Raw genomic sequence first — 27,437 nt, forward strand, 5'->3', positions numbered from 1 at the left:
GGAGGAGGAAGAGGAGGAGGGGGGAGGGGGGAAAGGAGGGGGAGGAGGGGAGGAGAAAATGTTAATAATGAACGAGCTTACCATGTTTCTCACAGTTACAGGCACGAGCCACTGGCTGATGTGTGAAGCTGTGAAATGATGTCCTCATGGTCGCACTGTTGCTTTACCCTCCCATATAAACAAAGTTAGCTGCCAACATTCAAGGAGGTTTGCATTCAAGTTGATTGTAGCTATTGTGGGAGAAGGGGGCAGAGCCTAGGAAAATATCTTGCAAAAATCAGTTAGGTTTGTGGCACAGATAATAAGGAGTATCATGATTATTTCAAACAGTTTACATCATTTACGTCAGTGCAATGTGTGTGTGTGTGTGTGTGTGTGTGTGTGTGTGTGTGTGTGTGTGTGTCCTTTACTGGGGCTGCAGTCACTAAACTACGATTCACTGCCCAGCCTGCATTAAACTTGGCAGCAGACACCCCTGCACCACATCCTCCAGTCTCAGGGGCTGATGCTGTGACCTCTCCCTCCTCTCCCAGAAGCAGAGGGGCAGCTGGGGAAGACAGGAAGCTCCCATGGGCTTGTGCTCCTTGTATTTGTTCTCCAAATCCTCCAGACACGATACAAGCAGTCAAGCTACAGTCCTAAGAGATGCACAGTTTCTCATGACGTTTACCGTGGGATGGCCCTGGGACACACAAATTCCACACTTAAGTATTTACCCAGGACCAGTGTTGACACAGGTCCGCACAGAACAACATTCACAGCAGGCTGTTCCTAGTAACCTTGGCTGAGTTGGGTAAGCACCTTTTTTTTTTTTCTTTTTTTCCGGAGCTGGGGACCGAACCCAGGGCCTTGCGCTTACTAGGCAAGCACTCGACCACTGAGCTAAACTCCCAACCCCTGGGTAAGCACCTTTACCTGCTGTACCATCTCAGCAGCTTGTGGAGCTTGAGGACTTTTCTAAACCTTCCTGTAACCAAAACGTCTTCCTTTACCAGCATCCGAAGCTAGACCAGAAGCCCAGGGAGAGAACCCTGAACCTGTGGTGTTCTGAAGGAAATCTCCAAGATCCTTCCTTCTCTATAAGCAGGTGAGGCATGGGATTCAGTGCAAGTCAGGAAACATATCCAATGGCTCAGGTCACAGCATCTCTGGTGTCAGAATCCACTGGTGCTTATTCTCTCTCAGGATCACTCCCTCATCTTCCACAGGGGCAGGAAGCAGGCATCCATCAGCTCGGGTCACGGTGGCGGGAAGGAAATGGTCCCTGGGAGGATAGTACGGGTCCAATTGCAGGGTCACAGTTCTTGGGTGCCTGGTGGGTGATGGTGTGGGTTCATGGCCAGTGGCTGCTTCAACCTCTGCAGAAGCTCCTGGAGTGCAGGCCAGCAGGGATCTGGCCAGGACTTGGTCCCTCCCCTGCCCCCATCACATGAATTTGCAGATGACTGGATCGGTACATGCAGTTTTCTCCACTGCGGGGGCACCTCTCCAGAGCTGGGATTTCTTTGGCTTCTGGTTGAGTCTCCTCGAGCATTTTCTGCCACAGTCTCATGGAAATATTCCTTGTCAACGGGGAGGTGGGGCTTGCCACGGAATTTAGGGGCACAGTGTTAAAATAATTAAATAATTAATAAATCCCGGCGGCGGGTTTGCTACCCGCCTCAATGGTTTATGTTCCTGAATTAAAGACACACACACAGCCTCTATATTTTAATACGCCTTAAACAGCACAATAGCTGTAACTGCCGAACCTCCATGCTGTTAATCCCAAGTTATTACTTACTGGCTCTATATTCCATCATGGCCGCTCCAGACCCACTCCTGATGCCCTCTGGGGCGGTTTCTTAGTCCAGAGCCCGGGGCACTCTCCTTGCTTTTCTACCCTATCACAGCTTCTGAGTCTCTCCTCTGCCCACACACTGTCAAGCATGGCGGATCCTCTCTCCCTCTCTCCCCTCCTAAGCCCTGGAAATCTAAAGCCCCACCTCTGTCTGTCCTCCCCAGCTATTGGCTGTTGGCATCTTTGTTTACCAATCAGAACCAACTGGGGGCAGGTTCCCAGAAGCTACATGCAGATACTCTCCTAAGCAGTTTCTGGGGGAATCATAATTAGCATTCGTAATACAAACAGCGACAGCACAGAATCTCTCCTTCACCTGGGTTAGTCCTGGAAGCCTCCAGAAAACACACTTTACTCCAGGGCCAACTTTTCCCTTGTATTAGTCCAGGACCTGAACCCCAGGGATGGACCGGCCCACATTCAGGTGGGTCTTCCTTGTTCATTTAACCTTTCTGGAAACATCCTCATAGACACACTCAAAGGTTTGTTATCATGGCGATTCCTAAATCCTGTCAAACGGACAAAGATTAATGATCAGAGGTCTCAAATTGGAAACAATCCAAATGACCATCCACAGACAAGTAGGTGAACAGACTGCAGTATATCCATATCAGAGAATACTACTCAACAAGGAAAAAGGGGAGAACTGTTGATGTACACAACACACCCAAGTCTCGAGTGATTGTGCTCAACAATATGCTGTACAGCTCCATTTTATAGGACATTCTAGAATATATGCACATATATACATATACTTGTGTGTGTGTGTGTGTGTGTGTGTGTGTGTGTGTGCGTGCGCGTGTGTGTGATACAAACAGGTTAGTAGATGTCAGGAACCAGAGGAGCACAAAGTGTGGTCATGAGGGGAGGGAGTGTTTTGTTGGGGTGAGGGAGGATGTATACATTTGGTTCAGTGGCAAGTGTGTGTCCCACCTGTCAAGTCTGTGTATTAGGCATGGGTCAATTTATCATGTGAAGTTTATGCCTCACAGAGATGTTTTAAAATGCCTGTTGCACAAGCTTGGGCAAGCTCTCCTCTTTTGGCCTCCAATGTGTCATAATAATTGCTATACTCTGCAGCTAAAGGAGAGAATGCTATAAACCCTTAGCCCAGTGCCTGGGATATGGCATCACAGCACCAGTTTGTGTTCCTCGCTGGCAGTTAGAAGTGGTTTATGATCAGGGATCATAGAACATCTCTGGCATCTGATACACCTGCAAACAAAAGAGACAGGGCTGACAGCTTTCTGGGTGGGTTCATGCTACTTGGGCAAGATAAATAACACAGTTAATAAAGTAGGTGATGTACTATATTAGACAGTCTGCTGGTTAGTCTTCTGTCAACTCGACACAAGCTACAGTCACGTAGGAAGAGGGAAACCTCAACTGAGAAAACGTTCCATTTAGACTAGTCAGTGGGCAAGTCTGTGGAACATTTACTTAATTCATGATGCAGCCCACTGTGTGTGGCACAATTCCTAGGCCTATAAGAAAACAGGCCGAGCAAGCCAGAAGGAAAAAGCCGGTAGTAAGCAGTGTTCCTCAACGGTCTCTGAATTAATTCTTGCCTCCAGGTTCCTGCCTTGAGTTCCAGCCCTGATTTCCCTGACTGATGAACTACAAGCTGCCCTCTCCTCCCCAACTTGCTGGTTTTATTTTTAGGGTCTTAGCCACAGAAACCCTAATTAAGACAGATGGCCCTAAGGTTTGGCAGCACTCATTATATTTCTCAGTGCTATGACCTACCTGACAAAAAGCAATTATGGGAGGAAGGGCTTTCTTTAGCTCACAGTTTGAAAGGATACAGTCATCCTGGTGAGAAAAGCATGATGTAAGCAGAGAGCCCAGAAGAGGCTGTGCAGAGTGACAGCATTTTAGCAAGAACCTGAGGACAGGAGAAAGGAAGGGCAGCCAGGGAGACAGGGAACGTGGTTTCCCAAAGGCCCAGTGAACCCTGCAAGGGCTCGAATCCCCACTCTTTCCACAGCATCCATTTAAATGATTTCATTAGAGCAGAAACATAGAGAAGACAAGGGAAGAAAGGCTGAAAGCCAAAGGAGGCCATACTGAATCTCCAAGTCACCTTGACCTTATTAGTTGTGTGACCTTAAGGAGGTCACTCTGCCTCTGAGAGCCTCAGTTCTTTACGTGAGCAAGATGCCAACAGCTCGTGTAGAGCTAGATGGAGGCCAATGGGAAGAACATGATAGCATTATATCACAATCCCAACTACTGCTTCTCTAACCCAAGACCCTCTTCAGATCTGTAAGGTGTGGGTGTGTGTTAGCATTTTACTACTGTGACCAATGGCCTGAGACAAACCAACTTGCAGAGAGAAAAGGTTTGTTGTGGCTGCTGTTTCTAGAGTTTTTGCTCTGGGCTTAGTTGGCTCTGTTGGTTTTGTACCCATGGTGAGCAGTGCATGTCAGGATGCCTGTGATAGAGTGAAACCACTTGCTTCATGGCTTGGACTTAAAACATAGATAGAAGAAGCAGCATGTCCATCAGACAAGTGCCTCCTGCCATGTCCTGCACCTTAAAGGTACTACCACCCGCTTATAGTTGCACTAAGCAGGGGACTCAGCCTTTACCAAACCTGCAGGTGTGTGTGTGTGTGTGTGTGTGTGTGTGTGTGTGTGTGTGTGTGTGTATGATAGCAGCATGTCACTGTCATTGCAACTATGGGAGGCTAGAGAACAATTAGAGGGCTCCTCTCTGCCGCCCTAACCCGCCTTTCCCACTCTCCAATTAGCATGTGCCATTTCCACACTTCTTCAAACAGAAGATAATTTTTAAATTGATATTCATGAATTTATAGGCACTCATGCTGGCTCCCCTCCCTCTCTTTATCGTGCTTTAAAGAGCATCCCTGACACTTGACACAGTTGATGGGCCATCCCCCACACACGGAGGCAGAGCCATTCCACTTTTGTCAGAGCAGGGCCTCCTGGGGAGACCGGGAGAAAAGCAAGCTTTCTAAAACATTTTAATTGTAAGTGGAGTTCATTAGTTTAGATACCATTACAATAAATTGTCAGTCTACAGCCACACATCTTAGCAAAATGGACAGCTCGGCGATTGGAGTCCCCACATTTAGAGGAGGGCCCTGTAATAAAGCCACAGTGGATAACAGGGGCAGATTGAACCTCCACCAAACCAGTTATTTTCCCCAAGAGGTGGAGCCTTAGTCTGGAGGTAAAAATAGGAGCTTGGGTCTCTCAGAAGAATATTAACACTGACGTCCACGGGCAAATTCAATTATGGCAGCTGCCTGCTGAAACCCCTCTGCACTTTTTCATCACATTTAGGAGAGAGCGCTGTCAAATAACACCGAGGAGAGAAGAAACGACTCCTAAACTAATGGAGGATAAACATGTGTCAAGTGTTTATTTAACCGGTTAATAAGAGAAACAGCCACGTGCTATAGAGATGCCTCACGGAGCCTCCCATGACAGGTTTCTATGCCCCAGCAGGAGTTATTGAGGGAGTTATGAGGTATCTGTTGGTTTTTAAAACTATAAACAAAACAAGGGCTAGAGAATGGCTCAGTTGGCAAAGTGCTTGCCTTGGAAGCCGAGGGATCTGAGTTTGATCCCCTGGACCCCATAAGGAAAGCTGAAGGTGGGCCAGTGAGATGGTCCCCAGGGAAACTGCTGTATACGCCTGGGGACCCAAGTTCGATCCCTGAAGCTTACACAAAGATGGAGGGAGAGAACCAGCTCCACAGAGTCGTCCTCTGACCTCCACATGTGTGTTGGGGCACATGTATGAACAACCACAGAAGCACACCCACACTTAGTCACATGCAAAAATAACTTTCTTTTCTTTTTTTTTTAAACGTTTTAATTGATTCTTTGTGAGTTGTGTCTCATGCGCCCCAATCCCAGTCATCCCCCGTCCCTCTGTATCCACCCTCTGCCTTTGCAACCTCCTCCAAAAGCAAATAGAAACAAACAAAAATGAATAAAGAAATAAAACAAAACAAAGCACAGAAGACACCCAGTCGTGGAAGCTGCAGTGTGTCACAGCGTGTCCTGCAGGACACCCCTCTGTCCACACTTGCAAATGTTCATTGTGATGGGTCATTGTTCTGGTTTGAAGCTTCTGGCTTCTCCTTCACGATCAAGACTGGATAGTCAGCTGAAGTACTCTCAGATATGCTGTTGCCTTGTGTCACAGAGGTCCTGCGGCTCTGGGGCTACAGGACTGGCCCCTTCACGTGCTCCAGCACGTCATTGATGAGGTAGCTTTTGGGGCAGGCCAAGCCAAAGCTCCAGATCTTGGGCCTGGGTGGTGGCTGAGCTGGTCAGTCCATCAGCTCTCCCGCAGGGCAAGAGCTCCAGCACTACCCCAGTAGCTCATCCAGTGCTGCAGCCAGGGAGGGGCAGGGCCAGCTCTTCTGCTCTCATGCCCAGGAAGCTGGCTATCCATGCCCACACCAGCCCTATTGTGCTGCCATGTTGAGGTTCAGGGCCTGATCTCCAGAGTGCTGCAGTCAGTGAGGGGCAGGGCCAGCTCTCCCAGCTGGCCCAGGTGGCAAGGGACAATGGAGGGAGGCATCACTTCCACACCCATGCCACTTCACAGTAGACGAGTAGTGGGGACCCTGCCACCAGGGCCTGCAGTCCTGGGCTGCTCAGGTGAGCTGCAGGGCCCATTTGCTGCAGCCAGTGAGGGGCAGGGCCAGCTCTACACAGCACTAGGATACCAGGAGGTGCCTAAAGTAAGAGCATCTGCATGATTTTTAGTGGTAACATGAACCAAGGTCATGAACCAAGGACATCAACATAGATCCCTACTGGAGAATGGCCATGGACCCAGACACGGACCTCAGCTGTGCAGGATCCATCTACCTCCCTCTGGATGGTGGCCTTATAGCTTCCACCACACTCCATAACAGGCAGGCACACCCAGTAAACAGCGATATGGGTATGATTCCCACATAGAACTTTTGGGGGATACCTGGCAAACTGCTCTGATTCAATGCTAATGAGCCTGTACCCTCCTTTTCAGACTATTTCTAGGTTTGGGGCAGTCTTTCTGAGCAGTGTGCAGTTTTTGTTAATAGGGCTGACAAGCCCAGCCAGGCTTCTTCCTCTACCCCCAGCCCCACCTTGGTAACTCTGATAACATTGTAACAAAGGAAAATGTAGCAAATTCCTACAGCTTCCTCTCTCTGGAATCATACCCTTGTCAGGCCTCTCCTCTGGTGCCTCAAGAGCTCAGCTTAGGGTCGCCTTTCAAATCTCCCAGGCCAGGTTGCCCTTGGTGGGAACTCCCATGGTACTGGGAGTTACCTTCCAACCTCAATGTGCCTAGCTGTACCAGCCTTGCTGGGATAGAATCTCCCCGAGGGAATGACTGACCAGCTTCACTGGAATCCAGGGTAGGACACAAAACATGAGAAATAGCATAAGAGCAAGAAGGAAGGCCATGGTGTTCTTGGCTTAGGAGCTCACTGGCTCTGCAAGATAGGATCTTGGCACCTGAACTCTCTCTGGGCTAAAAGCCAGCCTAGCACCTGGCTGTGCTTTTCTGGGTTGTTCAGGAAGCTGGGCCACCAAGCTAGGAGCCACACACCCAGGATAGAATTGACTACGTTCAACCCTCTTTCCCTGGGTTTTTAGAAAGGTTTTTAAATAGTTCTAAATTAATGCTCAACACTCAAAGGTTTTGTTTTGTTTGCTAGTCTTTTGTTTGGAGGCAAGGTCACACTACATAGTAGTCATGACTGCCCTCCAGCTCACAGTGATCCACCTACCTCTGCCCCTCAGATGCTAGGCTTAGAGGCTTCCACCACCATGGCTGGCAAGCACTCCGGGTTTACCACCCCAAAGTTCCTCATGGAAATCCTTTAGCTCAAGAGGTAACACTCAAGGGGTAGCATCCTGAGTGATGCCCTGCCCTCTAGCCTTGTGTCCTGTCCTTCCTCCGCACTCGCCAACTTTCCCGCAGGTGAGATCAGAAGGAACCATGGTGGGGCACGGCTCTGGTCTCCCCACCAGAAGCCATCTCCCTGGCTGGAATTCAGCAATGTCCCTTTACTTCCAGAGTTCACAGGACAATCTCTGCCCAGGGGAACCTCAGCTCTCCAGAAATCCTTGCAGGATGAATTACCCATGGCATCCCCGGATTCCCCCTCCACAGTGGAGTTCTCCAGAACGTCCTTTTCACTGCAGGGGAGGAAAAGGCTTTTCCCTCTTTGTGATCTGTCCCGTCTTACCCTGTTAGCCGATGACAACTCTGACAGTCAGGTTTCCTTTCGCTTTTGGCGACTAGGACACTGAACTGAGCTGGCTTCTACGCTCCTGTTTCTTCTTTCTTCCCGTCCTTCCCTCCCTCTCCTTCAGACCTTCACATGTGTGGGTGTGCACACCAGTGGGTTCAAGCGCCTGTGTGTATGAAGGCCGGAGGAGGGTGCTGAGTCCCTCCCTGTCCCTCTAACTCCCCGAGAGATGATCTTGTGAGAACCTGGGGCAAGGCTGGTAGCCAGCGAACTCCAGTGGTCTTCCTCTGGTCGGAATCCTAACCCTTAGTTGTGGGGTTCCAGGTGACTATGCCCGGGATTTTACACGTGTGTTGGGATTCAAACTTGGGTCCTCACACTCTTACCCACTAAGCCATCTCCCCACACCACCTCGCCTTCTTACTGTATTGAGACAGAATCTCATTCCATTGCCTAAGCTGACTTACTCTTACTTGGACTTCATAATCAACGGGATCACAGGTGAGCGCCACAGACATAGGCACATCCTTTAGCCTCTGGTTTGCTGGCGCCTCCCACCCCATCCTCATGATCTCTTGGAGAGCTACCCCTTCCTGCCTAGAGGCCCATCTTTGCCCAATGGCAGCCGGGATGTGGGCTGTGACCCTGTCCCACTTTATGTGCAGCTAATGCAACCCAGAATGAGGTCCTGGCTCAAGGCTCATTAGAGAGATTCATGGAAGCTCCAACCCCTTGAGATGCTGGACCACTGAGGACAAGAGTATGAAAGTGAGGTGTGGCTGCCGTGGCATTGCCTCCTCCCTGAGGCCTGGGATGCAGAGAGAGCAGAAATCCCGGATTCAATCATGGCCCTAAATGGGTCCTGCCAGAGAGAGACACACGCTGTTGTCTTCTAGTAACATCTTTCTTTAGCCCTTGTGTGGGTTTCTAATTATCCAATTTCTAAAGGAGACCAGCCACGCTATTGGCCTACTCAGAGCCCCTGGCTCCAGCTCTCTTTCCAGGGTCGCTTCCTGGTCTCTCTCCCCCACATCCACAGCGCCTCTCACTGTCCTTGCAAACCTCCAAGTGCCCATGTACTCTAGGTTCTTCACTCTCACTGGTCCCTCTGTGACACTTCCTGCTTCCTTTTCTGATCCCCATACAGGAAGTCACCCCCACCCTCCCTGTACACGTGAGAGTGTGGCCCGCATGCGAACACACGCACGCACACACACACACACACACACACACACACACACACACACACACACCTCCCTTTCCTGTTGGTTCTCTTCGTCACACTTGTGCCTCTGAGGCAACTGTGAATCTACTCAAATGTGAATTGTACTAGGTCACTCCTATAAGCCCAGGATTGTGCACAGTGCCTGCTATACAGTAGGTGCTTGATAATTGTTGAGTGAATAAATGTTCCCAGCAACTTAGAGAGTCAGTCCTACCTTAATTTCAGGCAGAAGCCTTTTCTTTTCTTTGCCCGTTCTAGAGTTCCTCTTTGGTGGTTTCATTGCCCGTAGTCTGTCCTTGCCGGCAGACACATAACCCAAGTTCTTTCTAGAGTAAGCGTCCTATGTCTGTGACCAGGATGCCTCCCTGGCCACTTGAGAAGCCCATGTCCTGACTCTGGGTAGAGACAGCACGTGTGAGTGTGTGTGTGTGTGTGTGTGTGTGTGTGTGTGTGTGTGTGTGTGTGTATTGGTCTCACGGGAGCTTTGTAGCAGAATCAGGACAGTACAGACATCCCAACAAAATGGGGGATGAAGCTGTATACTGGGCCTGGGACAGATCCTGTGAGATTCTGGGAGGTACCTAGGTGGCTGATCGCCTCCTCTAGGCACATGGGGCTTGGTGTCCATCAGCAAACTGCAGTGTGTCTGCAGGGTCTCTGTCTCATTATAACCTTGGGAGGAAAGGCAGGCCCAGGGTCCTGCTGTCCCCTCCTTTCAGAGATGTCAGAATCACCCCAGGAGCAGTACAGCTTCTGGGAAGAAGCCCCAACAGTAGTAACTTGGCTTTGTGGATTGGGACCGGAGTCGATGGTGCCCTCACCTACCAACGCAGGCTTTGCTTCTGAGTGAGGCCTGTGGTTTCCATCCACAGCTGTGAAACGGCAGACATGGGTGTTCCAGGGGGGGCAGAGGGTGACAGTTCCATTCTGAGGTCTGCAAGCTGAGCAAAAGTTGTCAATTAAGCTTCATTGGGGCAGAAGTGGGGGATGGCTTTCAGTTCTAGTAGTTTCTTCCCGCCACCCCACATTTCCCACCCCTCCCATCAGTCAGGGACAAGAAAAGCTGTTTGGTTCTGCTGCCGACACCTTCCAGACCTGTGGCCTGGGGTCCTCCGGCTATCCTCCTCAGCTCATAGCTTGCCTCTACTCTGTCCGACCATGAGAGCAATGGCTCCTGAGAGGCCGCTAGGATAAAAACAGGAAGGCCAAGAGTAAGAAAACAGTCTTTCTTTACGGACTTCCCAAGTTGGAGGGGAGATGGGGGGAAAAGGCCGCAGGGAAGGGCGGGTGAAGCCGGCTTCCCTGATGCCCCTGATGTCAGCTGTGTTTGATAAGATGTCCAGAGTCCATCTAGAGCCATGGTGGGAGGCACTGTCAGGTGAGTGCCTCAGCCAGGGCTGGGGAAAGACCACCCTGGACTGCCTGGAGCTCATGACGAGCAGGACAGTCCTGCAATGGTGTCAGGTGGCTCCAGAGGATCCCAACTGAGCATCCCCAGCACCTGCGTTAGACCCAGACAGCCCACGGGACAGATATGACCATGCAAGAGGGCCTTCTTCTGGCTACAGGAGCCTGGAAGCAGCTGTCACCTATGGCCGGGGGGGCGGTTAGGGAATTATCCCCACTGTTCCTGAGGACCATCGTGAAGGGGTCGGAAGACAGCCTGATGTCTTCTCTGAGTTTCTCTGTTTCACATCCTTCCCAAGAGTGCTTCTTCTTGGATCTGCTCCTACTATGATGCCATCAGGAGGCCTTCAGCGGAGCCAAGCAGATTAGCACCATGCACTCTGAAACCTCAAAAATGTCACTAATTTCTATAAAGTGTTCGACCTCAGATATGGCAAAAGAAAACAGACAAAACGGTCAGTCCTGTTGGTGGTAGGCCACCTTCCCCTTGTCTGACAGAATCTAACACTAGGCCACCAGCTGGCTTATGACACGGCTGGACTTCAGCCTCCAGCCCTACACTTCTAGACCCTCTGCAGCGCATCAATGTCCTAGACAGAGGTCATGGGACAGTCAGACACACACCCATTTCTCCCTTTACTGGAAGAAGAGAGACTCTGAGCCTCCCTTGGTGTGGAAGGCTTGAGGTGCACCTGCTGAGTTAAATCCCCTCTGTCTCTGGTTCTTCACCAACTCTGGGCAGCCGGCTTCAGTGCTCTGGTGTGTTGTCAGCTGGGAAGAGGAATGGTGGCCGGTGAGAAAACTCAGTGCAGGTGCAGTCTGGCCACCAGGTGCCTGCTGGGGTCACGGCAGGGTCAGTGCCTCCTGAGGCTGACCCCTGGGAGCTGGCAACAGGCACACCGCTGCTGGCTGCTCACTACAGCTGAGCGCCAGTGTATAAAATGCTAATGCCAAAGGAAGCCAGCCAACCACAGTGACAAGCTCATAGCCCATCTGTTCCTCCCTCCGTCTGCTTCAGGATGGGTACCAGAACCGCTCCCTGGCTACTTCTGGCTGAGTAAACTGATGCCCAAGTGCACAAACACACCCTCGGAGGCTGCCGCACCGCAGGACGTGGGCATCCTGCTCTGCGTCTGCTCAGCATACCACAGAGGAAGCAGTCCTGGTTAGCACTGACTGGAGCTGAACCTGTGGAGCTCTAGGCCACCTCACGTTTTCCTCACCTGGGAGCTGCTTTGCATATGAGTCACAGGCCTCCTATACACAATCCCTGCCAGGCTCAGGGCTTCCACCAGGGGGAAACTGAGTGTGACAAGGACAAAGGGGTCTGCCTCTCTATGCTCCAAGCGTGCTCCAAGCGGCTGTTGTGCTGGCCCGGTTTCCAGTGCCCGGCCTGGGAAAGGTGTTTATCTATCAGTAGCTCGCACACACACACACACCCACCCCTAAACACATACACACATATGCACACCCACATCATCATTTCCTTGCACTACAGCTCAAGAGAAACAGACACTGCTGACAGGATACTAAAAAAGCTGAAGTGAATATTTCACTGATGGCCACAGAGCATGACACCATTTTGCTCCTTGTTATTATGACAGGCTTGGTGGTGCACACCTGTCATCCCAGAACTCAGGAAGCTAAGGCAGGAGGACCTAGAGTTCCAGGCCAGCCTGGGCTAGCTACGGAAATAGATCTAAGCAAACCTAGGCTAGTGATGCTCTACCTCAAAGAAGTGATAGCTAAAATTAATCTATGGGTTATTATCTATTATACTTTGCGGGGCAGGAAGTCCTGAGTGTGAGTTGCAACTGCTAAGAAAGTGGTGCCCATTCAATGTTAGCTGAGTCGCTGTGCGTAGACGCACATGTTCAAAAGCAGCATCCGAAAAATTCTTTATAAATGTATGTTCACTCACACACACGGTTGGGGCGGTACGATGTCTAATCCAGATGTCAGCGAAGGCTTCCAGGAGTGGAAGAGAAGATCTGCTGTTGCACACCTACAGCACAATTGAGCTTTGTATTGAGGCGCATTTCTCAGGAATGAGAGCATCTCCTGGAGGCGCTCATTGCACAGGCAGATGCCAGTAGAAAGTACTAGTCAATGACAGAGAACGGCCACTTGGCTGCTTAGAATTGAGACTTCGTCTTGCAGCAGCCTGTGGATCTGCTGACACATCGGTCTTGTCAGGACCTCAGAGAGCTGGCTTCACAGGCTTTTTTTCTGTCTTCTGCATGTGTGTCTACGTGTGTGCATATATGTGCATATGCATATGGAGGTCAGAGGTCAAGCTCGGGTGTCCTTCATCAAATGCCAGCCACCATTTTTTGAGATATGTTCTCACTGGCCTGGAAGTGACCGAGTAGGCTAGGCTGATTGGCTAGTATGCTGGAGGGACCCAGCTGTCCCCACTTCCCCACTGCTGGGGTTACAAGTGTGAGCACTTACACCTTGTTTGCTTTATGTGGGTTAGTGGGTTGGGTGCAGTTCCTCATGATTGTAAGGCGAGCTCCCTAACCTCTTTTTCAAGCCTCTGGCTCCTTTACAGGAACACGGAAGCTCAGTAACCTCCCCTGAATGGCCACCATGGGTGAATCATCACAGCCAGCCCCATCTTCCAATCTGCTTCTCAAGCACTATAGATGAAGGCTTGGAAAGCTCTTCCCCAAAGTCACCTCCCACCAGTAGTCTGTCAGAGTCCAGCTTCTTCAGTGTGAGGAAGGTGGAAGGAAGCCATTAGACCTGTCTAACACACTTCACTGAGCAAACTGATTCCAAATGCGGAGTTTGAACTCTCCATGACCTCTCCGGGGAAGGCAAGTGGCTCAAGGCACCCATGTCTTCACTTGGAGGAAGCTAGGCCAGGGCTGGAGGCACCAGAACAGCTTCAGTGACTGGGGAGAATCCAAATAGTACCAGAGAGTGGCAAATGGCTGCTGGCACTGCTGGTTGGTAATTCATCCTTAGCCTTGGGGACCTTTTCCAGCAGAGTCACTGTGGGAACCGGGGTAACAGGAGGGAGACAGGAGTGGGGCTATGCTGGCTCCATAGAACACTCATCTGGCAACCCCAGCAAGTCCTTGATTGCTGTCCCACACTGGGCCACGATCAATGACCGAGATATAAGCCACATGGTTTGGATCCTGGCCTGGTGGTGGCGGAGATGGCTATCTCACCCCTTCTTGGCAAAGGTTGGTTCCTGCGATCCCTCTTCATGACTTATGAAGCCACCACAAGTCAGATCTCACAAGTCACCAACTTACAGGAACCTAGGACTCAGGGTCAGAAATGCCGTCAGTGATGAGCCAAGCAGTTCTGGGGCAGGGGAAACAGCAGAAAAGAATTAACTAGAAGCCTAGTGTGCACAGAGCACATGTTCTGCTGTACCAGGTTGCTAAAAACCAACACAGTGTGGACACATGGCAAACGACTTGGCTTCCAGCATGGGCCAGACTGTGGTGAGAATGTTTTATTTTCCTTCAGTCCTGTCTCAACCACCCAGAGAGGTGAGACTAACACCCTATGGTAGATATTTTAAAAACTGAAGCTCAGAGAAGTTTAACAAGTTCAGGGTTGGGAAGATGGCTCACTGAGGACCAGATTTTGGAGCTTCAGAACTCCAAGTAAAAGCCAGCTGGGCAGAGTGGCCTGCTTGTAATCTCAGTCTGGGAATGCAAACAGAATCTTTGGAGCACACTAGCTAGTGAGCCATTAGCTAGATTTAGGGAGAGATCTTACCCCAGTAACTAAAGTGATGAATGATCAAAAAGATGCCCACACATGCACTCGCATGTATGCAAACAAGTACATATACACACAAGCAAAAATGACAGGAAGTCTGCCGTCCAAGGTCCAAGGACACAGAGTCAGCAGGCAGGACATGGCATTCTATTTTCAAGGTGGGTCCTTTATGAAGCCCCTCCATTTCTCCTACATCATTCCTTTCTTTTAAAACAGACATAACTGGATTATCTGTGAAGGCTCTGTGGGTAAGGGTGCTTGCTGCTAAGCCCAAGGACCTGAGTTTGATCCCTCAGTCCAACATGCTAGAAAGAGGGAACAGACTCCTGTAAGTTATTCTTTAACTTCTATATATATGCTCCTGCATGCTGGAATTCAGTTATGTGTGTGTGTGCATGCATGTGCATGCGTGTGTGTGTGTGTGTGTGTGTGCATGTGTGCAAGACAGAGAGACAGAGAGACAGACAGAGACTCTACGTAAATGCAATATATTTTTAAGGAAAGAATTTACAGTAAGGCTGGAGAGATGGCTCAGCAAGTAAGAATACTGGTTCCTCCTCCAGAGGATTTGGGGTTTGTTCACAGCATCTGCATGGCAGCTTACAGACATCTATAACTCTAGCTCCTAGGGAATCCAATGCCCTTTGTGGGAACTGGACACACGTGGTACACAGACATACAGGCAGACAAAACACCCATACATATAAGTTTTTAAAAAATTAACATAGACAACTTCATCTGCTAATACAGACATCTAAAACCACGAATTTTGGCAAAGGATTCAGCTTTCCTATCTGTAGAAAGGGGTCAGGATATCCCACCTCATTTGTAGTGGGCCTGGAGGTCTCTGAGCTTGGGCACTGGTGGTGTTCACAGTATGGCTTGTCGTTGGTATTGGTGCTTTTAACGTTTGACAGAGGTCAAGTGTATGGAAGGAGAAAACGGACTATCACACGGGGTAAGTTTTGAGGAATACTGACTCCGAGACACCAACAGTGAGAGGACACAAAAGGCTCTTTTCAAATTATATTTAAATTATTTATTATTATTCTTTGCATGCATATGTATGTGTATGTGCCCCCTCTTCACACCAGCACAGGTCAGCACACACACACACACACACACACACACACACACACACACACACACACACACAGAGAGAGAGAGAGAGAGAGAGAGAGAGAGAGAGAGAGAGAGAGAGAGCAGAAGACAACCTGTGAGAGTCAGTTCTCTACTTCCACCACATGGGGTGGGGAGCTGGATCTCGGGTCATCAGGCCTGGTGGCACTCTGAGGCACTTTGTTCACCACAAGACAGCACGATTTGAAAATGCTTGACAGACCTTAATAATGAAGTCTGCCTCAAGCCACAACACATGCTCACATTACTTCCCATTTCCATAGATCCTGAACTGATGGGGCTTTGCTCTCTTCCCCTGTATGCAATAATGTCTGAGTCCTAAAACCAAAGTGGCTTTCTATGGGTTGTCCCCGACTAAGTTTACTTACACCCCATTGTCACATCTACCTTGAGCAATCTGGTTCTCTCATAGCTCAGATTTGGTCACGTGGGGAAAACCATCCCCACAGAAGCCAGCTCCCTCCAGATTGCCAAGCCTTCCATTTCTTTCTACCCTCTCATCAGACCATCCACAACTCCCACTATGAGACACACAGTGCTGCTAACCCGACTCTGATCTTCTTCAACTCCCAGTGCACATGTGCCCGCCTCGGTAGGGCCAAATTTGAGCACCAGAACTAGAGGCTAGAGCGCTTGCCCAGTATCCAGGAGGCCGTGAGTTTCATTCCCAGTATACTGAGGAAGGGAGGATCACTGGCAAGCAAACTGTAAAGGGCCAGGGTGTAGGCGCTGGTAATGACATTTGACTCCAAGACGAGCTTATTTTTGATAGTCTGGATGTCCTGTTCAGCGTGGCTGCAGAGCCATGAAAACAATGTTCCAGAATAGAATGTGGTGTCAGTAGACCGAGAATCAATTTAGCCCAAAGGACGCTTTAATCGGCCTAGGGATGAGGCGTAGCCCGGTGATTAGGGAAGGACTTCATCCTTGCTTCCCAGAAGTCTCAAGCCCGCTACCTTCTCCAGCTCTGCTCACCAGAAGCTTCACCAGGAGCTTCACCCGTCATTCAGGAGTGAGCCATCCCCTGAGGTCGACTGTAATTAAGCATCCACTCAGCCGGGGCGAGCTTGGCACCTGCACCTGCAGTGGATCCCTGCTCCAGAGGCACCTGCGCTCCGCGTGGCCGCCCCGCCCGCCCGGCCTGGGCGCACGCGCACTTGCCCCTCTCCCCCAGAGGTGCCTCGGTAACAGATGGAGCAATCATTCTCGTCTTTCCGCCAGAAGGCCCCCGCTGCTCCCAGGACCGCGCGGTGGTTGTAAGACACATAATTAGATACGTCAGCGGACAATGCAGGGATTAGCCGGGGAGGGCTGGCAACTCGAGCCTTCCCCACCAATCCGCGCGAGGAGGCCACCAGCAAGGATCCCCACTCCTGGAGGCAGGATGATTAATAAGCAGAACCCTTCCGGGCGATGGGTCGCCCACGGAGGGTCCGAGCTCAGTGCAGGACCGACGGTGAGGATCACAGCCTTGCGACCCCTAGACCTACGTAGGAGTGACCTAGGACACCCACCGGAACGGATCTATCCTGTTCTGAATGAGTGACCTCATGGGGTCACTTCCCCAGGCTCTACAGGAACCTGAAGGACTAGCGATCAATGCTGCAGAAAGAGCGCGCTGCAGGGAGCTGCAAGGCGATCTCCGGCCGGCACATGACTTGGAAGCCAGCCCCTTATCTATGACAAGGGTGCTCTCTGCGTCGCAGAGGCGTGTGAGCGCAGCGCTGGTGCCAGCCGAGCCTGGAAAGCAGCAGCCTCAGTTAGGGTCGGCCTCTGAGATAACTCCAGGCCATTTAGTCTGTCCCTGTGAGGAGCACAGGGTAGATTAGCGGTGAGAGGGGAGGCTCGAGCGCCAGTGTGCCGGGAGAAAAACAGGGAACTCAGATCCGGGGACAGCTATGCACTGCAGTGCTGCCTAGGAAGAGCTTGGGGGATGGGGTTGGCACGATGGGGCATCCAGAGCCCGCCTGCCTGGCAGAGGAGAACCGGCTCTAGCACCACCCAGTGGCCGCCTCAGAACACTCAGGAGGATAGGTAAACCAAGAACTGACAGCTGGAGACCATTAACAATTACACGGTTCTCTTTTGCTCTCACCCTGTCCTTCTTTCTGGGAGTAGAAACCCCGGGATTCACACGTGCCTGAAACGGGCTTTACCACTAAGTCTCACAGGACGAGCTACAACAAACAGCAGTTCTCAACCTGAGGTCACGACCCCTGAGGGGTGTCAAATGACCTTTTCACAGGGGTCACATATCACATATTTTCTATTCAAAATAGTAGCAAAATAGCAATTAGGAAGTAGCGACGAAAGTAATTTTATAGCCAGGGGTCACCGCAACTGCATTTAAGGGGTCACAGCGTTGGGAAGGTTGAGAATCACTGCTCTACAAATGGAACTGTAAGGGTGGGTTGGAATAGTTACCGGTTACTCTCCCACTCTGTCTCCCACCCTCCATCTACAAAGTGCCTGCCCCTGCCCCAAGGTGGCCATATGCTGCTATCAAGCACCATCTCAATGGCCAACCATGAAGAAACCAGCTTACCTCAGCTGATCTAGTCAGGTTTCTGAGGAGTTTGTTGGAGACTAGACAAATCAGCTCTTCTGATCAGAAAAGAGGGAGCTGCAGGGGCAGCTGGCAGCCACTATGGTCAAGAGGGGTAGCCAAGTGGAATTATGTCAACACTGAGGATGTTGGAGAGAGACCACACAAAGAGCTTTGACATGTGAATCGCTTGGGCAAGCTGCTCCTGAGAGCCATTCTACTGCTGAACTTGTCAGACTGTACACTAATTAGTTATCTCTGCTGACTGAAGTCGCTGTGTTAGCGTTCCTGTCACAACATTCTCTTCTCTGGAGTTTGCCCCAAGACCCCACTGATGCCTGAAACCACAGACAGCATTGAACCAGGACATGTTTTCCCTACCCAAACACACCTACAATTACTTATTAATCAGGCACAATAGGCCTCTTATCAGGCAACAAGAGGAACGGCAGTACAGTAGATGAGCTGTTACAATACTGGCAATAGATGCTCTCCCTATTTGTGTGTCCACAGACCTCGGCAACCTCCCCGGTTTGTTTTCTCCTGAGTTCTCTTTCACATGAGGGAAGTGTATTGCATCTTCTCTGTGGTGCATCTGCAAGGCCAGCATTGAAACTCTCATGTTTTGGGGTCATTGTTAAGTAGAATCAGGGTCACTTGAAACTCAGCAAGGCAAGACAACAGGCGATGTGACAGCTAAGGAGCTGCAAAGTGACCGCCAGCAGGTCGCATGCACAGCAGGACAAAGCAGACTTGCACACGATTCTATCACAGACTCAGCAACTTGCAACTGAAAACTCAGGGATTCTGTTTAATGTCTTCAGACCATGGTTGACCACAGGGAAACAAATCCTGGGGCAACAAGGGATAAAGGACTATTGTACTTACTAGAAAGGCCTTTGATTAGATCACGGATGAAGGAGGCAGACACCCTGTGAATCCATGACAGGCTCTGGGTGCATACTGATCGAGACAGACGGGTGGAAGGGAGGTGTGGGAGTCCCAGGCAGACATGTGAGAGTTCACCTTACTGACACCACTTAAGGACTCCCAGTGTCTGCGTCTTTCACATCAGACCCGTTTCCAAGACTCCCCAGTGCCCAAGCCCTTTCCTTGGCGTGTTGTGTCTGTACATGGATTTTTCTAACTTTTTCCTCCCTGAGTTGTTGGCAAGACCGACTCCAGATCCCTTTGTGGCTTTTCCCAATGCCTCTTTTGCTCCCTGCATTTGCCAAGGGCCTGAGTCCTTCTTCACTTCCCAGTTCAAATCCTAGAGAGCAGAAATTTATTCAACTCAGTTCCCGCCCCCTTACGTGCCTCCCTGGTGAGTCTGAGGAGACACACTTGTTTTCAGACATGTTGCAAAAACAGGGGCATCTTGCTCACGCATATCCTGTAATTGTTTTCACTGCAGCCATGGAGTTATGATTTGGAAGGTTCTTCAGAGACAAGAGAAAGTAACCACAGCTTTGTATGAAGACTGAGAGAGCCAGGCTTGGTGGCCCACATCTTTAATCCTAGCACTTGGGAGACTGAGGCAGGAGGATCTCAGTGAGACTCAACCTATATATTGAGCTCCAGGAGAGACAGCACTGGGGGGAGGGGGGGGACTAACCCTGTCTCAACAACGACCACCACAAAACAAAACAAAAAACCAAACAATAGCAAAAAAGAGAAAAAGTAAAATTTACATAGTATAGGAATCCAATGCTATTTAAACAATGTGTGAGAGTGTATGTGGACTTTCTTTTTTTAAATTAAGGAATGGGGAAATTGCTAAGAAGGTAACTGAGAGGTGGAATTTTTCTTAAAGCCCAATGGTGTGTTCAGTTTCAACTTCCATATGAAAAGAACAGCTTCCGAATGCTAGCTAGATTGGATATTTGCAAAACCAGGAGCAGACTGGCACCAGCACTCTGTACCCAGTTCTGTCTTTTCCTAACTTAATTGTGCACAAATCTGAAACCGCAGCTCCGGAGCCCACGGGGCCAGGGGACAGCCTGGTAGGAACCTATGTTCTGCTTCCGTCCCCTCAGCCTTCCCTGGACCCACAGCTCTGGGCCTGACTCACTGTGATGGTTGGTGCTCACCCACGCTGCTCAGACAGGGACTCTACGGGTTCCCTGCTAGATGACCACCCACTTAGGGGTACACGGGTTGAGAATGCTTCGAAGTCAGGGTTGGGGAGACCATGGCAGGAAAAGACAGAACATGGCCAGGAGATGCGGGCTCCGGACCCAGCTGCTCAGGGAAGCAACATACTTGATTTTCCGTATTAGAGTGCTGACAGCAACATGCGCTGAACACAGAACAAGCCTCATGGACAGAAGTGAACAGATGGCACTGTCATTTGAGGAAGGGGCATCTGTAGAATTAGCAGCTGACCATGGTTGAGGCCAGGGCTCACAGAAGCCACCCAGTGGTCTGTCTTTCAACGAGTGCCATGTGGAAGTCTCCTATGGCCACTGTGTAATTGGAGGCCCAGAGTAGAGAGACCCCAAAGTCTCTGTGGTACTGAAGGAATTGCAAACAGCTCTCTGCTTTTCAGTCCCAACTGAGAGCAGCAAGCACCATGACAGAAACTGTCCTTCAGAGTAAGAAGGGAAAATTACAGCACAGAGGTAGCCAACATTCTATGGGAGTGCCGACCGAGGAGACTTGAACTGAGGTGAAATGGAAATACACACTTTCGGGAAGTGAGAGAGGACTGCACTTTGGAAGACACACGACAGCAACACAAACACAGCAACTGTATAAACATAGTAGCCAGTCTCCTCAGAGGCACTGGGCAGCAGGGGACTCGCTTTCAGAGGCCTTCCGGGCTACAAGCCTAGCAGAATTTCAGGTGCCTGCCCTGTTGGGAGTACCACAAAGATCGTCATTCAGGGACTCCTGCTGATACAGCACCAGAATGAGCAGCGGGGGAATAGTTTCCAGGCCTGGCTTTGAAGACACCAGTGTGCCACAGAGATCCTCGTACAGTGTTTCTGGAGAGAGCATTCCTAGTGCCTTACCCCACATGATGTTCTTAGGGACATGAATCCTTTCCCCCTTCCCAGAGCCCCCTCTCCCTGGCTTATCTTCTTATGAGTGGAGAGCAGTCAATTTCTTATCTCAGAAACAAATGGTTTCCCAGGAGCTGAAAGCAACTATCATTTATCTGTCTGACACGTGTTTCCCTGTTTGTTTTCCAGCCTTGAGACAGGAGTTGTGTCAACGGTAGATGGCTGTGCCCTAGTCACTTGAGAGACATGAATCAATTTCCCAGCTGTATTTATCACTCACTGCTTTAAATCAAGTCTAATCAATGTTTCCTTCACTTGCTATGGGCTGAAAAACTACAGAGCATGCTCAGAAGACAGGTGGGAGCCGCTCAGACCGCAAGCTTCCGCTTGGGAGTTTGTTAAATCCTAACCAAACACTCAGAGATGTGTCTGTGAAGCCCAACCTGACTTTACCTGATGCAAGGACAGACATGACAGGCCACATTATTTAGGGAGGGTTCTACATCATAAAATCTTTTGTAACAAACATTTCTGAAAATATAATGTATTTTTTAGTTTTACGCCTATTTCTTTTAGCAGTATCTGTTCTCATCGTTATGTAAGTTGATTTCCAGTTACTTCTATAAAAGTGTAACAGTATAAAGGGGTCCCTGTTTTAAAATAATTTAGTAAATTTTTATAACGAGTAACTCCCTCTAGTATACAGCAACAGAAACTGTTTCCCACAAAGAAAGTGTATTTTCCATTGGCAGGTGTGAAAACCACCCAGCAGCTGCCATCCAATTCAGCATGTGGTAGGGAGCAGCCCTGCCTCGTTGGTAAGTTAATCTTGTGCTGGTGAAAGATGATTCCATCCTGGTTACTGCATCAGTGCCCCGCCAGGCCCACAGCAAGGCCGTACATTACTCTTCGAGGAGAATGACACAGACAGAACACAAGAACGCCAGGCAGTGATGTGAACAGAGGACTAGGTATCACTGAGACTCACCAATGTAATTAATATTTCTATCTAACCTACTGAACTGTGCAAATACTGTGATCATCAGCTTGATAATCAGAGCTGTGTCACTGCACAGTGCTGACTCCCTCAGCAACCTGTTGTTAGGTGGCTCCACAGAGCCATGTTTAGCTTGGGGGAAGTCAAGCAACAAGGATGAACCCTCACCTTGGTTTAATACTTCAGTGTTTCTAACATAAAGTTTCACAGTCCTAGAAGGTAAGCAACAAAAATACACGTTCTGCATGGCTTGTCAAAGACACGTTGCATATACGAAGGCAGCTGTTCAAGATCCCTTTACTTGGCTGGACCTGTGATTCCTGCACTTGGGAGGCTGTCACAGGGAAATCCTAAGTTCTGGGACAGCCTAGGCTATACAGTAAGATGTTACAAACTGCAAAAACCAAACCCAAGATAATACTTGATGACATCATAGCCACCATAGTTTCTGTAAGAAGAATATGATGTTCATACAGGGAGTGACAAAATAACAGTGTACTTCTCCAAACACATTCCCCTTGTTAGGTGACCGATGACTATAACCTCAGTCCTATTTTCAAGCTAAAGGGAAAGGTTTGGAGCTTTGACATAATTCTACAGGGCAGGTCACTCCGAACGAAAATTCTGGAACTCAATTCCAGATCTTGTCAACCTCAATGAGTCTCGGGAGTCACTGTGGTGACCTCTCTGCTCTCTTCCTAACTTGCCTTTTCTCCCATCATCAAGTATTCTTGGAAAACTCTTTTGGTATAAGAGATCCCTGAAATTGTCGACCAAGTTGTTTAGCATAAAAACACCCATTTGAGGGGTGTTCTGGGCTGCAGGTGTGGTGCAGTGGTGTTCTTAGCCATCTTAGACAAAGGCCAGGTTGGTGTGATACATGAGCTCTAAGCCCCGTGGCCAAAGGGAGGGTGAAGGGGAGGCTGAACTCAGTCTGATGCTGTGGAACTCACGCATGTTATCTCTAATACTCATGAGAGAGTTCCGAGAGCCCCTTGGCTTAAAGAATGTCAGAAGGCTCATATTTGCATATCTTTAAGAAAGGTAGCTTTTCCAAGACAATTCTCATGGAAGCCAGTCCTGTCCAGACTCCTCGGGACAGGAATTGATGAAAGGAAGGAAATGTTCACGGCTTTAAACATTTAGACAAGAGAGGATTTGTTCAACTTGCAGTTTAGGATCCAAAGCCTTTCACAGCAGCCTCAGGTAACGTGCTGCTGAGGAGAACTGCATTTGCAATGGTCACAGAAATTCTGAAGCTCTCCAGGGAGCCTGAGAGGAGGCTCCCACACATCCAGACCAAGCTGTTACAGGGGTTGGGAGTTAGCATGCATGTCAGACTGCAGTCACCCCAACCAACATGTTAATACAACTGGCATCTATATTAGAAACACCAATCCGTGCAGTCTTTCTAATCCAATGAGAAGGGAACCATACAGTCCTGCAGTAAAAGGTGCTGACATGAACTTGTATCCGGTTTCCTTCCCACGCAGAGCGAACCGGTTAGTTTACTTGTTCATCTGCTCACCATGTGTCTCTGGAGCGCTGACAACACGGCTGACCCAACCCCACTCCCCAGCAACTGACCTGCAAGCTGGGGAAAGTTCGAACACACTACTGTGATCCCATCTCTATTCAAGATGGAGGCAGAGGGACAGCGTAAGTGAGGAGAAAAACAGGAACATGTATGAAGCTGTAATTTCTCAAGACAATGAACATCAGGTGATGGAAGACAGAAGACACATCAGGTGAGCGCTAAGACAGTCCTACTGTGCAAGAGAGATAATTCAGACAGGGCCCAGCGAAGTGAGCTCAGGAGACAGGCTTTCCCTGCTGTCTCCTGGGGGGAAAAGCCACAGAGCAGGAAGCACGGTGATTGAATGAACTTTCCAGGCTTATGTTCTGAACATTTCCTCCCGAGTTCGTGCCAGTATTTTGATGTCCGAGGAGCTTCTGCAGTGGGTCTGGCTAGAGCAGCTCTTTGCTTTAGGTGTTGGTCTGTTTTCTCTGCCTGCCACCATGTGAACGAACAAGCCAGCCTTGAAATTTCCCACCTTCACAGATAGAACATTCCCACCCCAGGCCTCTCCCACCAAAAAGGACTGAAATCTCTTGGAAATTGTGAGCCAAAATGAATCTTCCTTCCTCAGTGGTTTCTGCCAGGTATTTGGTCACAGCTATGTAAAAAGTAAGCGTGTGGGGTAGAAAGGCAGGCAGACATACATGTGCACTCGAACACGCACACACTGAGACAGACACCACTTTCAGGAATACAAACACTGGGCAATGACCGACCCTAGAAAGAACAAATACAGAAGATGGAGCCAAACCAGTCCAAGCCTCTTAGTTGAATCCCCAAAGAAAGATAAAAAATGTTTGTAGAAATGCAAGCCCAACACCCAGCAAGATAAAATATAGATTTGGCAGATGATCCAGGATGATAAGGCATAGGAAAAAGCAGGAGAACATGACTCATAATGAGAACTTGTATCCAAACCTTATAAAGAACTCTCAAACTAGAAAGTGAGAAAATAAAATACCCTTTAAAAATGCCAAAAGGTTTGGACACTTCGGAAGGATCTGCAAGTAATCAGTAGGTATGAAAAGAGGCTCAGCACAGAACTCTGAAGTCAGAAGCAGCTTCAAGTCTACACCTGCTGGGATGGTAAGCACCGGGGGGCAGGCAAGATGGCTCAGTGGGTAAGGGGGCTTGACACCAAGCCTGACGACTCAAGTTCAATCCCTGGAATCTGCATGGTAAAAGGCAAGAACTGACTCCTGAAAGTTGTCTTCTGACCTACACACACACACACACACACACACACACACACACACACACACAGACACACAGACACACACACACACTCAAGCACAGAGTAACTCGATAAGCAAATGTAAAAGAAGATAAAAAACACCAAGCAGCATAAGCAATGGCGAGGGAGAGAATGGGACCACTTACCCACTGCTCGTGTAAACTGGTCCATCTGAGCTAAGAGGGAAAACAATGGCCGCCCTGGTATACGTTAATCACATCCCTACCACACTCAACATGGCACACTACTTACCTAGGGAAAAGGAAGCGAATGTGCACAGAGGCTTGTATCCAAGTGCTCACAACAGTTTACTACAGTCAAAACAATGGAGCACCTCAAATGTCCATGAGTGGGTGAATGGGCAAATCTATTCCAAGCAATGGTCTCTGCTCTGAGAAGACAACACAAAAGACTGGGCACACATTAGCACACACATCGATCTCATGATAATTACGTGCAGTGGAACGAGCCCGCTCAGGAGTGCACTGTATGCTACAGTTTATGACAATGCAAGTAACGTGAGCTTCTGACTGTGACACAGCAGACCAGGGAACACGGGTGGGTGGCACCTGGCCCAGAAAAAGGGATGTCAAATGGTCCAAGAACAGCTGGAGATGATGGAGAAATTTGTTATCCTGATTGTAGGGAGCATTTCACCTGGTGTATTCACCTGTTAGTATTTCCTCATAGTGTACACTATATCCTGCATATCAGATATTTACATTACAATTCACAACAGTAGACAATTAGTTATGAAGTAGCAACAAAATAATTTTATAGTTGGTGGTCACCACAACATGAGGAACTGTATTAAAAGGTCACAGCATTAGGAAGGTTGAGAATCACTGGTCTAGAGATTTTCCTAGTAGAACTATGGTCTTCATTTTTAATTATTTATACCTTATAAAGAATACTTTAGAAGTATATTTTTCAAGTTGCAAAATAAAAACTTTGAAAAGTACAAATGTTAGCTCACTGAAAAACAATGTCCTGTATCCACACAGAAAATGTACACAATCAAAATCAGAAATTCCACTTCTGTATGAGATCATAGTTGACCTAGTGCCCCATAATGAGCCTACCACTTAAGTCAATCACAGGGCACCTGATCCCTCTCCTTTGCATCCTGTACACTCCTGTGGCTCCCAGCATTGACACCACTGGGTGTGGAAACCCAAAGCATGGTCTTCAGTTCATCTCCAACCTCCTCTATCAGAGGAGCCCGGGGAGAGGCCAGTGGCTGCTCTTGACTGACTTCACATCCCTGGCTGGCCATGTTTCTGCAGAGTCCACTATCTCCAACCTCCTCTATCAGAGGAGCCCGGGGAGAGGCCAGTGGCTGACCTTGACGAACTTCACATTTCTGACTGCCCATGTTTCTGCAGAGCCCACTATCTCTGATGGTCAGGGCACTGTCCTCTTCCAAAAGGGGGACTTGCAGAGAAGTGAGCAGGGAGGGCTGGGTCCCGACAAGCTCCTCTTGCACTGACGCTGAGTCTTCTGTGTCAGATGATGAGGTGCTGTCTGAGTCACTGGGCTCAGGGCTGGAGTGTGGAACCTGCTCTGTAGGACTGCACTGGGCTGTCTTTCCGGCAGTTTCTTCCTCCTGGACAAGAATTGCAGCAGCTTCCAGTTCTAGCAGCTCGAATCCCAGCTGGGCCTTACTGAGTGAGACTGCTTCCAAAGCTTCTGTTAGGGCAGCCAACTTTTTGGACCTTGAAAATTATATCAGAAGATAAATTAGGTTTGCTCATCAATCAGTCTGATGTCAGCAGAGTATAAACCGTCACAAAGCTGGTACCCTTACATGACACCGGGGCAAACCCCAGGAGGTCACTGATGCAAGTGTGAGAAGCAGCAAAGGCACACAGCTATGGAGAAAGTGTTGGTTCTCTTTGTGTCTTTAGAATGCAGAAAGCCATTCTACCATTCACAGGATAGGAGCTACAGAAAGAAAGCTGATACAGTCAAACCATAGCAAAGAGAAACCCACAACCCATCAAAACCAGCTCAAAGTGCTAAGGTTAAGTTGAGAAAAATATGTTCGATCCCAGATCAGGGCCTAATCCAGAGGAAGTTTTAGAAACCAGAATCTAAGGCAGGATAACCAACCAGAAAAATGGACCAGTGACAGAGTAGATGATGGAGACTTAGTGTTGCCTACTATTTAACTTTTAAATCTACTAGGAATGCAATACCACCTACTTAGAAATGTTCAAATGTTGGGGCATGTGAGATGGCTGAGGAAAGAAAGGTGCCTATCACCAAGAGCTCCATCTTCTAGACACACTGAAGTTCAAGAACTCACTCCTCCAAGATGACTGCTGACCTCTACATGTGTTCACACACAATAAACAAATAAACAAATATGCTTCCTTTCAGAAGAACTGGTGAACAAGATGACACTTCCCATGCAGGAGCTGGCACGTGTCTGAGCCCCTTCCTCACAACAGTTAGTGTTCCTATGAGTTTCCACACTGACATGTGGAGCA

The 27,437-nt window shown here is 49.1% G+C and overlaps 1 protein-coding gene across 14 annotated transcripts in view; it reads right to left on the reverse strand.

The window, feature by feature from the left end:
• Shq1 (SHQ1, H/ACA ribonucleoprotein assembly factor) overlaps positions 1-27,437 on the reverse strand; it is a 120,771-nt gene that overhangs the window by 2,836 nt on the left and 90,498 nt on the right. For 4 of the 14 annotated variants that reach the window (XM_063285852.1, XM_063285848.1, XM_063285850.1 and 1 more), the window contains exon 11: positions 82-26,660. In XM_063285852.1, coding sequence (XP_063141922.1) covers positions 26,036-26,660 — 625 coding nt within the window. In that variant the 3' untranslated portion in view covers positions 82-26,035. Of the gene's footprint in view, positions 1-81; positions 26,661-27,437 lie in introns of those variants that run through there. The other 10 variants (XM_063285851.1, XM_063285856.1, XM_063285854.1 and 7 more) reach the window with 7 other exon arrangements.

The sequence above is a fragment of the Rattus norvegicus genome, chromosome 4 (assembly GCF_036323735.1).
Source record: "Rattus norvegicus strain BN/NHsdMcwi chromosome 4, GRCr8, whole genome shotgun sequence".
Taxonomy (NCBI): domain Eukaryota; kingdom Metazoa; phylum Chordata; class Mammalia; order Rodentia; family Muridae; genus Rattus; species Rattus norvegicus.